The sequence below is a fragment of the Sclerotinia sclerotiorum genome, genomic scaffold, assembly GCF_000146945.2.
Source record: "Sclerotinia sclerotiorum 1980 UF-70 scaffold_4 genomic scaffold, whole genome shotgun sequence".
Taxonomy (NCBI): Eukaryota; Fungi; Ascomycota; class Leotiomycetes; order Helotiales; family Sclerotiniaceae; genus Sclerotinia; species Sclerotinia sclerotiorum.
Window position 1 is genome coordinate 192,761 of NW_001820832.1, and position 12,821 is coordinate 205,581.

Genomic DNA, 12,821 nt, shown 5'->3' on the forward strand with positions numbered 1-12,821 from the left:
CAAGGCGTACAAAATGGCATTTGGAGATTGGGTTTGGGACTTGGGAAATGAAAGAAGTCATTAGGCTGGGATCCTCTACGCGATTTTATCGTACATACATACTTTTCACTTATAACAAATGTTAGATGATTGAAGGGTATCATGTAAAATAAGTCAAAACATCATACATACATACCTAAGAGGCGTTCTGGGATCCGTATCTCTATAGATCTTTTTACAAGTCATTATATCTCAAAAATCCATTTCACCAAGAATACATGCATGATGGAAATTTTATGAAATGTTTTTATAATGCATTCTATGCTGAGGGCACCACCTTGACCATATATCGCTATGAATGAAAAATCTCCATACCTATCGCAACTCTTGGCTTGATACAATGATTTTAGGCGCCATGAATGAAACTTGGCTATGTCGAATGTCATAGAAGCCCATATCAAATTCCACCGGGTCAAAAGCCCTCCCAAACGTTCGTCGGGTTCTCATGTGTATGCTGTAGATGACGTAGAAAAATATTACAAATACAGATCTAGTCGTAAAGGCTATCGTCGTTACCAGCATCACCAAATCCACCAGCACCTCCTCCGTTAGCCTCGGCGGCCTCACCAGCTTCAGGGAACTTGAAGAAAGCCCCAGGTCCAGAGCTCTTCATGCTCTGAGCAAATGCCTCATATCGGCGGATTTCAACATCGGACACTGATCGTCTAGCTTGTGACATAGCCTCCTCGAAATGAGCCTTGGTCAATTTAGGTACTGGGTCCTCAACATCTTCATCCTCCATGTCGACATCCCCACCGGCCGCTTCAAGAGCCTTGCGGCGTTCAATATCCAGAGAAATAGATTCCTTGATAGCGAGCTTCACGGCACGTTGGGTGATGAATCCCAAATCGGCACCAGAGAATCCGTGAGTACGAGACGCAATGTAGCTGAGGTCGACATCATCGGCAACTGGGGTCTTTCTGAGTTGGGCCTTGAGGATACCAGCACGAGAGCTCTCGTTTGGAAGAGGAACGTAGACGAGAGTATCGAGACGACCGGGTCTGCAGAGAGCATTGTCGAGTTGCTCGGGTCTGTTTGTAGCACCAATAACGAAGACGTTCTTCTTTGAAGTCATGCCATCCATTTCTAAGTAGGGTTAGCTTACCAATTCACATAATTTCAAAACCAAATACACTTACCAGTCAAAAGTTGGTTGACAACGCGATCGGAAGCTCCACCAGCATCACCATTAGATCCACCACGGGACTTGGCAATAGAATCCAATTCATCGAGGAAAACAACACAAGGTGCAGCGGCACGAGCTTTGTCGAAAATATCTCTGATATTGCTCTCAGATTCACCAAACCACATACTCAACAACTCTGGACCCTTGACGGAAATGAAGTTGGCGGAACATTCATTGGCAACGGCCTTGGCAAGCAAGGTCTTACCAGTACCAGGAGGACCGTAGAACAAGACACCACGAGATGGAGAAAGACCAAACTTGAGGAATTTCTCGGGGTGATCGACGGGGTACTGCACGCTCTCGATGAGCTCGCGCTTGACTTCTTCCAAACCTCCAATATCGTCCCAGCGAACGTTTGGAACCTCGACAACTGCAACTTCGCGAAGAGCAGATGGGTTGGAAACACCAAGGGCAAAACGGAAGTTCTCCATGGTAACACCGAGGGAGTCGAGAACCTCGGCGTCGATAGTGTCCTCATCAAGATCAATGAGATCCATCTTCTCACGAATTTGTTGCATGGCAGCTTCAGAGCAGAGGGAGGCAACATCAGAACCAACGTAACCGTGAGTCTCGGAAGCAATTTGCTCGAGATCAACATCGTCACCCAACTTCATGTTCTTGGTGTGGATTTGGAGAATTTCGAGACGACCAGTTGGATCAGGGATACCGATATCGACTTCACGATCGAAACGACCGAAACGACGAAGAGCTGGATCAATGGAGTTCGGCCTATTGGTAGCTGCCATAACAACAACATTGGATCTAGCCTTCATACCGTCCATGAGTGTGAGCAATTGTGAAACAACACGACGTTCAACCTCTCCATTGGTCTTGTCACGCTTGGGTGCGATAGAATCGATTTCATCGATAAAAATGATAGCAGGCGAGTTCTTCTCAGCCTCTTCGAAAGCTTTACGCAAATTTGATTCAGACTCACCAGCCATCTTTGACATGATCTCGGGTCCGTTGATCAGGAAAAAGAAAGCTCCAGTCTCGTTTGCCACAGCTCTAGCCATGAGGGTCTTACCAGTACCTGGTGGACCAAACATGAGAACACCACGAGGAGGCTTGATACCGATAGATTTAAATAGTTGAGGATGTCTTAATGGCAACTCGACCATCTCTCGGATTTGTGCCATTTGTTTTCTGCATCCTCCAATATCGTCGTACCCAACCTCATTCAAATTCCCTTCTTCATCCTCACGTTGGATTGGCTCTCCTTCGCAATGGATAACTGTATCTTGAGCAACAATTCCGTACTCCGGTGGGTCAACCTCGACAACCTTAAACTCGACTTGTCTCATACCACCTCGAACTGTGAAGAGATCTCCTTGTCGCACAGGTCGGTAGGCTTCGCGGAAATATGGTGCTAAGAATACATCAAATAGAGAGCCGGTAAGACCTTCGACGGTATCGGCGATAGGAAGGACTGCGATGCGCTTGGCCTATGCACATATTAGCATATTGGAGATGCCTGTGGATCTTTTGTTACTTACATATTTGATATCAGGACATGGGTGAACGGTAACGATGTCACCGTGCTTAACGCGGAGATTATGTCTAACAACACGGTTCATACGTGCGCTTCCATCGTCGAGGTCATCATCAGCAAGGACGATGAGAACAGTATCCTTGCGCTTCTTGCCCTTTACTAAAACAGTATCTCCACGGAACAATTGTAACGTTTCCATGGTATTGTTGGAGAGGGCAATAACGGAGTTATCATCGTTGACAGCATCGGTAACCCTGTTGCCACCGCATATCAGTTTCAAAGCACCGGCCAAGGAAGGTGGGGTGTTTGTTGGATATACTCACATCAACGAGTTTGGCTTCTTCTTCTTTTTTAAAATTGCAGTTGCAACATCATCGTTCTGCATTGAATACTGGTTAGTGTTTGATCTTGCTATTGTCAAAGACTGTGGCGGTTTGTAGATGACTTACGCCCTTATGCTCAGCACCAGATGCATCACTAGATATAATGTTAGAACTGTATCCTCAAGATAGGAAACTGGCAGATGGAGATATTGCTTACTTGAGGTTAACCTTCTTCTTGTGCTCGACGTGGTCGGGTTCAGCAGACATTTTGATAAATATTGACCTGAACAGTCGACAACAGCTCTAAAGGTTTTGATGATTTTATCTTTTGCAATCGCCCAGTATCGACGACTAGTAAAATTAAAAACTTCTTGATCGGAGTAGGAAAGAGGATGGATGGAAGATAGATTGATCCTCAAAAAGGGAGGGTGGATGAATGGATGATTTGGTAAAGAATTTATGGAAAGAAAGATGTTGTGTTGGAGATCAAGAAGATCAAGACAGCTTAAGGGTATCGTAGTTTAAAGGTACTACAGTACTCAGTAGCGTTCCTAGAAATATGACGGAACCACGCTAAGTCAGTCGATAGCCTGATTCTTTCTATTGGTTTCTTCCGCTTAGCACAGTGTTACCCGTACAGTCTAACTTTTGTAAGGCGTTTCTTGTCTGGTAATCTGGTCTGTACGTATGGGGCAAATAGTAAAAATGGGTGAATAATCGATAAAATAGGCAACGAGAAGGCCACGCACAAGGTTGTCTGGGGCGTGAGTGAACAGTGAACGCAATGGACGCAATTGCCTGCTACGGGAGAGCACAGTATGTTCCCAGGTTCAATTAAGCAATTAAGTCATCAGCCTCGCATGGCAAAGAATGTTGTAGAATCCCTGGTATTAACATAATTAATTGATGGAATATATTTTTAGTTATATTCAATTATATAGGCAATGTTTATCTCCTTCATATTTCACTTGACACATTACAATAACATCTATTAACTGTTCATTCCATTCATTCCTCCATTTTTACCTATTTAGTAATCAACATCTCCACGACCCTTAGCTACCTTAGCTACCTCTACAAACAACCAGCTCAGACATAAGGCTAGAAAGCATTTACCGGAACTAAAGACTTACCCCAAATCTAACCTGTCAGGACCCGAGTCATGAAGACATACAGAGTACACCACTAATTACTTTTACCAGCCAATATCAACACATACAACTAGGTAAGTAGGGTTTGGACCTTAAGCTCCAAGCTCCAAGCTCCAAGCTCCAGTCCCAAACTTTTTAACTCCATTACTATCTCACAGCTTCTACTACCTAGCTATACATATTCACACATTCTCTATACAATGAAGAAAAAAAGGGAAAATGAAAGATAAAAAGTTTGCCGATGGTACACCACACCAATTTAAAAACGAAGGCAAACTTTCCTTACTCGGTACCACGTTTCATGACATATATATGGTGGCTCCCACGATTCCCGTGTACCATGAAGGCGAAAAGTCTTCTTCACTGCTCACTATTCTAGAAAGTTCTAGATTATTGATTATGCGTACTGTTTTTGTGTGGATAGAATGGGTGCTATATTTGGAGATGTTGAGTTACCTTTCGAAGTAAATGATATATAATACCTTTTACAATTACCTCAGGACGATGCGGAACAATGGTTTAGTGCCTAGTAGGTATTTGTTCTTTCGGTTTCGCACGCGCGTTTATGGATTGAATTGGGATAGAGGGAAGGCGAATTACAGTCTACCAACGAGGCTACGATGCTAGAAATAGGAAGTGCTCTAATCCTTATTCACAGAAGAGAAGACTAAAGATGTGCATGGTCGGAGAGGAGTATACTATTTTGATAGATACAAGCATCTACGTAAATCCTTAATACACCCATGATATCACACCCCACCTATGCAAAGATTCTCGATAGTAGAAGGAGAGAAAATGATCATTTTCATTCGATTCTCATCATATACTATTGCCCCTCCCTCCAACTCCCTGAATGACTCGCCATGAGCTCGAGCCGGAGATTCTATAAAAAACACCATTGCAAAGTTTAAGAAGAAACCAAACCAGTCTATCCCGAAAACTCGTTATTTGTTACATGCGCTCCCGATTCCCATCTATCCCGACCAACCGCCCATTTTCTTTTTGTCCTTTCCCTCATCATCTATTCTCTAGAAACGTCACGACCGAAAGTCTTGGATTTAAGCCAGTCGAGGACCACCAAAACACGGTTGCGTGCTGGAATTTATGTTAGTAAGAACAAGCAGGAGGTAAGGGGGCTGGAAAACTTACTGCTAAAGCACATGCTCAAGTATGCACTTCTCCAGAACAAGTATGTCAAATTACCACCAGTGGCAAAGTTACCATTCAACCAGCTGACATCTGCAACGGCTCTTTCACTACCAATGTATGCCAAAGAACCTTGATGGGTGTAGTGGAATGGCTTGATGTCCTTGATTCTCCTCAATTGCTTCTCGTGTGCTTCAATCTCTTTGGCAATTTCGGCAGCATTTCCAGGGCCAAGGTTCAGGGAAGAACTTAATTCCTGGATTTCATGTTCGATAGTATCGGTCTTCGCCATTGTGTTAAATAAACGAGCTAAGAAAGCTCCTTCTTGTGATGCTACTTGAGCTGTTGGTGCATATCCGGCGACTGCGCAATCTCCAGTGGCCCATATGTCCTTAGTTCCTTGAACAACGAGATACTCATTTACGGCAAGACCTCTCCTTGAATCTTTTTGAGCAGGAATTTGTGCCATGAGATCCTTGACGACAGGGCGGACAGCGTTTCCGGTGGCCCATACAAGGAGACCGTAAGGCATGACCTCAGTGAACTTCTTTCCATCTGGTCCAGTGGCCTCGGCTTCGACTGTCTTGTCGGTGACCTTCTTGACGGCTGTCTTCGTCTTGATAGTAATCTTCTCCTCTTTGAAGGTTGACTCTGTGTATTCAATCAATTGCTTGGAGAACATAGGAAGAACATTTGGAAGAGCCTCGATGAGAGTAACCTTAAACTTGTCGCTGATTTCTGGAACCCACTTCTTGATATCTTGGTCGAAGAAATCTTGAAGCTCACCAGCAAATTCAACACCAGTAGGTCCACCCCCAACGACAACCATGTGCAACAGACGCTCAACCTCCTCTGGTGATTGGTCCTTGAAAGTAGCAGTCTCTACACAGTCCATGATCTTCTTCCTGATCGCTTGTGCGTCGCCAATCTCCTTCAAGAAGCACGAGTGCTCTCTGACACCGGGAATTCCAAAAGTGGCGTTTTCAGCACCAACACTTACAACCAACATATCATATGAGACTTCGGTAGTATGCGAAGCCCCTTTAACATCAGAATTGTCGTTAATCGAGATGGTTTTTTTCTCGGGGTCGATTTTTGTGGCTTCGGCCTCGTAAAACTTAACAGCAGCCTTTTTGTGTCTGGTTATGCTTCGAATAGGTTCCATGATAGATCTGTGCTCGACGGTACCAGTTGTACATGATGGCAAAAGAGGGGTAAACAGGAAGTAGTTTCGTGGAGAGATAACAATGACATTGTAATTTTCCGTGTCGAGCTTTTTCAAAAGAGATACAGCACCCCATCCAGTACCTAGCCCACTGATGTCAGCTATCCATATGGAAAGTGGAGACACGTATTGTGCGTACCAAGAATGACCAAATTCTTCTTGGTTGGGTCTGGCTGAAATTGCTCCTCTGGATGTCGAAGTTCCCAAACTTCATAACCAAGATAAGCGGCTCCTCCGATCAAAGACAAATATGTAAGACGCCAAGTGTACGTCAAGAATCGAAATCGCTTGGGCTTCTTAACATTGACAGGAGCAACATCTGCGTAGGTCCGTTGAGCAATTCGAGAGATTTTGCTCTTGTCAACGTTGACTCGGGCGTTGGGTCGCGCATGTGAGAAAAGGGCCCGATTCGACGTCGCATATGATCGTTGAGCGACAGTGCGAATACCAACAGCTGAGGTTGGTAGCCTCATCATTCTTGTCGCTAACGCCATACTCCTAAAACTCCTGAAATTGAGGAGGTGAGGGTCTTTAGGAGGGACTCGTGGAGTGATGAAGAAGTGCAATGGGAGGTTAAAAATATAAAATTATCAATCGAGAGGGAATTTTTATTTTGATAAAAGCTAGGATCAGATGCCAAGCTAAAATCTGCAAGGATAAAATTACGCCCCGGGAGACGATAAAAAGATAAGCTCACCAGCTGAATCAGCCTCTTTTCCCTATACACCAATGCAACACAACTCAAGATGGGTAGATATCTAGGTATTATTGACATGCGCATGAACGAGCACCTGTGAAAATTGAACAAATAACCTCGGAAACAATTCAAACAAAGGACAAGACTTTAGAAACTGGAGTCTGAATAAATCACTCATCACTGATCACTCATATACCGGTATCGCAACTTATCAATTTTCCAGCTAATTATTTATTATTTAATTTGTTTGTTGAGCTCTGACCGACTTGGATGTCAGTTCCGGTACTGTCCGTATTTAAAAGAACAGGAAGCCGAAGTCATGGCATTGTAAATTGTCTAGTAAGCTTACCGTACCAACCAAGCTACCCGGTAAATGTTGGAATTGTGCAATCGTGGGTCTACTTATTTTTTTATTAGGAGGTACTTCGGTGACACTGCAATATAATTTTCTTCGCTCCTACTTGAAAATGTCACGTATGTGGAGTCTGCCACCAGAATCAGAGTCTCGGCGCCTTATCTTTTAACATGGTCCATTATACCTAGAGATTGAAGTGGCTCATAGTATCCTTTATGGAGTACATATAACCGCCCAGTACTATCTACAAACTCACACACTCTCTCCGTTCTTCGGAGATCTTGGAAGGTTCACCAGATTTCCGAACGACCGAAAAGTGTCAATAATGATTAGCCAACTACTCCAAATCTTGCGAAATTTCGAGTTGTCCAAGTAACATGGCTTTTAAGGTCCATCTAATGCGTGTGCATGAGGCAAGAACAACAGCGATGACTCTTTACCTTTCAGCAGAGAAGAATGAGCGTCTAGCGTGTGCACCTGCAGTGGCATAGAGACCTACAGTCTCATACATCCTTCTTAGATCCTTTCAACTTTGCTTGTGGCTCTCTGACCATACAGTAGATATTGCAGGTGTCACCTTCATCGTCACAAACCATTTTCTTTTCAAAGTGGAATCCAAAGGATTCGTATATCTTCATGTTGGGAATATCCCGACTAGATTCAAGATAGCATCTTTGTCCTTCTGCATCAGCAACTTTTGTTACTTCCTTGGCTAACGCCTTTCCAATTCCCCTCCCCTGGGCGTCAGGATGAACAACCATTATATTTAGAAAGAAGTACCCTCGAGGATCTGTCCAAATCTCGGATTGAGCTTCTGCTTGCCTATTCTTCCAGATATAATAACGCTGTGGCGCGATTGTGTTAGTATCCCTTCGAGCGTCGTCAAACTTTCATGGCTAGAAATGGTGATGAAGGTATAGTACGTCTCAAAAGATTGAAGAAATTTTCGAAAGCAACAGGGTAGGGCTGACTTAGCCATTGCTTGCATGCCTGGCTTGTTGCTTGTAGGACTCGGCAAAAGACCTTCAACAGTCTCATCTCGAATAGAGTTTCTTCCCAAACACAAACCTAGCAATTAGGTTGAAGTCCATACGACAATTACCCACGAAATTGAAGAAAGATTACGGGCAATGCAGTAAGACAAAGGGCACTCTCATGACTTTGAGGATTCGGCTAGGGAAGGAAGACGAAATGTGTGATATTGACTGAGCTTTCTTACCTTCACATTTAAGCCACCTCGACCGTACCAAATATTCATGCCTACTTGTTGAATCCACATCTTCCAACCATCAAACCATTCTGCCCATGTTTCGGGCGTTCCAGAAGATTTAGGTGGTAACCACATTGCAACGCCTAAAATTCGTTGGCTTTCAGAGTCTTTAGCCACATAGAACAAGCCGTTTCGCATGCCCCATCGACATCGAATACCGAGAGATACCGAGTTTCTCACTAGGTTCAGCTGTCAAAGTCTATGTCAATGATGAACAAACATGATGGTATCAGGTATCACGAAACACGCCTTCGCCATGATTTCAGCGAGTCGAGGTAACTAAGTGCGAAGCGAAACAATTGCTTGCTACAATGCAGTGCTTGAAGAAAAGAACGAACATCAAAGCAAGATTGAACGTGAAGAAATAAGAGTTTAATTACCTTAGATCGATCATTGTAAATCCAAAGGTTGTAGGGGTCTTCTTTGAATGCTTCCTGAATAACGCTCACAGCGCCAGGAATATCGTCTTCAGTAAGCCGAGATATGGTGAAAGCCATTGTAAATAAAACCAAGTGGAGAGTCAAAGTGAGACGTAGACTAGTATTGATGATGTAGAAATGTGAGTTTATTTAGACTTTATCATAGTTTTCACGATTGTTCCCATCCTCAATTTTATGCTCCATGTAGTAGTGTTATCCGAGGAAAAACCTTGATACAAGAATTGGGTGATATCCGTTATCTGCTGCAGCTTTCTTCCCTTAAAACTTAGCGTTCTGGGCCAATTGATTTTAATTTCAAAAGTAGCGACGGAACCGAAAGTGAAAGATATTACTAGGCAAGCCACGATACTTTGAGGTGCGTGGCTATGAAGAATCTTGAAGATGGCATACGTAAGATCTTACAATGAATGCATTGAAGTGTAAATTACTTTATATTGAAGATTTCATGATGTTTCGGATACTTCCCTACACACTTTCTACTTTCACGTACTAGGAAAAGAGGCACTGCTTTATATAATTTGGTGAGGAATTCACCAGTTACTGTGAATTGAGCTTACCGCTTCCCTTTCCTCCCTCTTCCCTTTCACAGCGTTTGATTCATAAATTAGATATTACCATTCTATGGAATCTCAAACTCCTTCGCAGCTTAAAATGGTTGATGTACACGTGATGCGGAGTACTCCGTTTAGCTTGCACTCGGGGAAAAGCCCTTTTAGAGTCTAGTGTCAGTTAGAAACACGGCCGGAAAAGCTTCATGCCGTGTTCATTCAGCCTTGCGGGAGGTTTGGAAGCTCATTCCTTCTTGATCCTCCATCACTCACGAACCTCTTGAAGGTGCAACAACAACATTCATGCCCCAATAATTGTACTTCCGCTCACTTTTTCAATGAGTTGAAACAATCTTTCATAGGTTCTAATTATTATTTTTCACATATACTACCTAGTACATAGGTAAGCTGAGCGGGTCTGTGATGAAACCAGGGGACAGTGCGCGAAACACTCTCTCCGTCCCAGATATCATCAAATTTTTCCAAGCAATGTCTGTCCACCAGTCAGTAGCTCTGACGTGCAGCTGCGAGCTTCTTAGTTGTCTTGCAACCATCTGCCGCATTCTTCGTACTTCTGAACAGGGGCAATGCTCAGCCTAGAGTCTTACGCCAAACGCAGTAATGCTTGAAACGCTGAACCAACCTCGATATAGTCTGGTACAAAGTGAAAGAGCACACTATTGCTAGTGTATGTAATCTTCCGGTCAGGCTTTCCCCCCCCCCCCCCCCCTCGTGTCGCATATACCAATTCTTTGCAGGTTTATGGCGGCTTTGCATGATGTCTCTTTGTACAACCTTCGGTTCGTCCCCAGATCCAAATTCAATGCATAACCATTCCGAGAATAGCAAAGATCGTCCACTCTCTTGACTGTCTGCCAAAACGCACTCTTTTCTCCACTTCATTAGCTAGTTCCGATCTTTCGGAAGGCCCAAGGTTCACGACTTGGCTGCTTCCTGATTGCTTTTCCTTGTCAACCGTTTGTTCTCTTACTTGCGTTCTACACACGACTGGATCGTGACATTCTTTCTTTCATTATTCTTTCCATGAGATCCGGTATCTACATTATCACACTCACTCTTGTATTGCGAACCAAGGAAAACACTCATCAGTTCATGACCATATCCCATTAGCTTCTGTCGGTCGCGATACGGGCAGCGGCGACTTGCTGGAGGAATGAATACGACAATGGCACCAATGAGAGAGCAATCAGAGCAATACATGAACCAATTGGTTCGAAGGAATGTTATGTTGAACGGTCTGATATTGGTGAAAAAGGATGGGAACGACAATGTTAGTGGAGATGGATACGTCAGTGATAATGGGAATAGAGACGGAAGCGCCACAGATAATGGAGGTGGAAGCGACAATGATAATGGGAATAGAGATGGAAACAGCAATGACAATGGGAATAGAGATAGCTCAACAATTCCAATAGTCACAAGAACTGCGTGGACCCAAATAACGGATACTGCTTGGACTACACAAACAGCAACTGCCTGGACCACAGAAACTACGATCACTACTTCGTCAAGTATAATGACTGTCGTTGTTGTCGCCACCCCAAGTTCTACATCGACATCAGAATCTTCTCCATCAACTTCTGTAAGTTGGGACGAAAGCTTTTCATCAGCCGGCTGTACTAACTACATACAGATATCCATCACGTCTGTTGTACCATCAGTTCCAACAGGCTCATCAACGGCATTTAGCATGCCGAGCTCAGGGCAGCCAGGAAGGAAAGGATTATGTACCATTTCCAATGGAGCTCCATGCGATTTTGCTGCGGCTACCACGTCTACTTTTAGTGCCTTTGCGGCCATCAGCGCAAGTGCTGCACCGACTCCTTTTGAAGATGACGCTTCACCACTTCCTTCAGGGATACCATCTCAACCTCAGAGCGGAAGTGACCACGATGATGGTGATTTAGGTCCTCTAGCAGAGAAGCTTTTGATAAGTGCCGGTTCAATAGGTTTGTTGCTTCGAATGGATTGACGTCTAATCGATGCTGATCTTGGTAAATAGGAATATTCGTCATCCTTGGAGCTATTATATATCTCGTCATGAGAATGAAGAAAATAAATCGGCTAGCAAGGGGAGAGATATCAGAAGAAGAAGCTCGTTGGTATGGATGGAGAAGAAACAGAGATGGCTCCGGTCGCCCTCCCAGTTATGTTAGCGGCAAACTTTCTCAAAATGGGTATCCTATTGATGAAAAATACGCTGAAAGGGAAATGGCTGGCTACAGTACTCCCGACAACAAAGTATCTCTCGGACGTCCAGGATCTGCAACTGTAAATTTAAGAGAGTTACGTACAGATCTCCAAAGACAAAACTCAACCAGGAGCAACCAGTCACCGTCGGGCATGTCTCCTAATTCAGCTGCCGGTGCAGGTCAATCATATGGGTTTCCAAGCAATGCAGACTTCTATTATTCTCAAATGGGAACTATTAGATCTCAAAATTCAGGACTATCTTCAAATGCTTATGACCCTTCTCAAAAAGAAGCTAATCATATCAGCTACTTATCCTCAATATCTTCAGGATTTGGCGATTCACTTGTAATGCCTGATGACAGTGCTCCTCCTCAAATTCCAGTCTCCCGATTTTCTTGGACGACCGCATCCCAAGGTGCGCCACAGAATCGAGATACCATATATACAACAACGTCGGAGGAGACAGCTCCACGATTTCGTACTGTCAAGTCATGGGTAGCTCAACAAACGGGACGGATGGAAAGGAAACAAAGTAACATGGAAGTGCCAGCAATGCCAGAAATTCCTATTTCATATACCCACCGGTCACAAGTTCCTGATCCTTTATTCGCTGAGGCACATCGACGGAAAGCGAGTGAGAATCCGGCTTTTAGACATCACCCCGGTGATGAAATTGAATTTGGAAGAGGCTCACGTGTTCCGAGTTCAATTCTGGATAGAAGTGTTGGGTTTTAA

General features: G+C 43.9%; 4 protein-coding genes across 4 annotated transcripts; 1 reads left to right on the forward strand and 3 right to left on the reverse strand.

The window, feature by feature from the left end:
- Positions 1 to 529: 529 nt before the first annotated feature.
- Positions 530 to 3,307, reverse strand: SS1G_03189 (hypothetical protein; the record flags this gene model as incomplete). The annotated part of the gene is made up of 6 exons (XM_001595051.1): positions 530 to 1,125; positions 1,179 to 2,670; positions 2,722 to 2,971; positions 3,041 to 3,096; positions 3,167 to 3,194; positions 3,258 to 3,307. The coding sequence occupies 6 exons, from the start codon at positions 3,305 to 3,307 to the stop codon at positions 530 to 532; spliced, it is 2,472 nt and encodes an 823-aa protein (XP_001595101.1).
- Positions 3,308 to 5,212: 1,905 nt separating this feature from the next.
- On the reverse strand, positions 5,213 to 7,038 carry SS1G_03190 (hypothetical protein; the record flags this gene model as incomplete). The annotated part of the gene is made up of 3 exons (XM_001595052.1): positions 5,213 to 5,286; positions 5,341 to 6,645; positions 6,702 to 7,038. 3 exons carry the CDS (start codon positions 7,036 to 7,038, stop codon positions 5,213 to 5,215), a joined length of 1,716 nt encoding a protein of 571 aa, XP_001595102.1.
- Positions 7,039 to 8,117: 1,079 nt separating this feature from the next.
- Positions 8,118 to 9,381, reverse strand: SS1G_03191 (hypothetical protein; the record flags this gene model as incomplete). The annotated part of the gene is made up of 3 exons (XM_001595053.1): positions 8,118 to 8,459; positions 8,834 to 9,073; positions 9,265 to 9,381. The coding sequence occupies 3 exons, from the start codon at positions 9,379 to 9,381 to the stop codon at positions 8,118 to 8,120; spliced, it is 699 nt and encodes a 232-aa protein (XP_001595103.1).
- A 1,677-nt stretch (positions 9,382 to 11,058) lies between these two features.
- On the forward strand, positions 11,059 to 12,821 carry SS1G_03192 (predicted protein; the record flags this gene model as incomplete). Its single annotated transcript, XM_001595054.1, has 3 exons — positions 11,059 to 11,475; positions 11,527 to 11,842; positions 11,896 to 12,821. The coding sequence occupies 3 exons, from the start codon at positions 11,059 to 11,061 to the stop codon at positions 12,819 to 12,821; spliced, it is 1,659 nt and encodes a 552-aa protein (XP_001595104.1).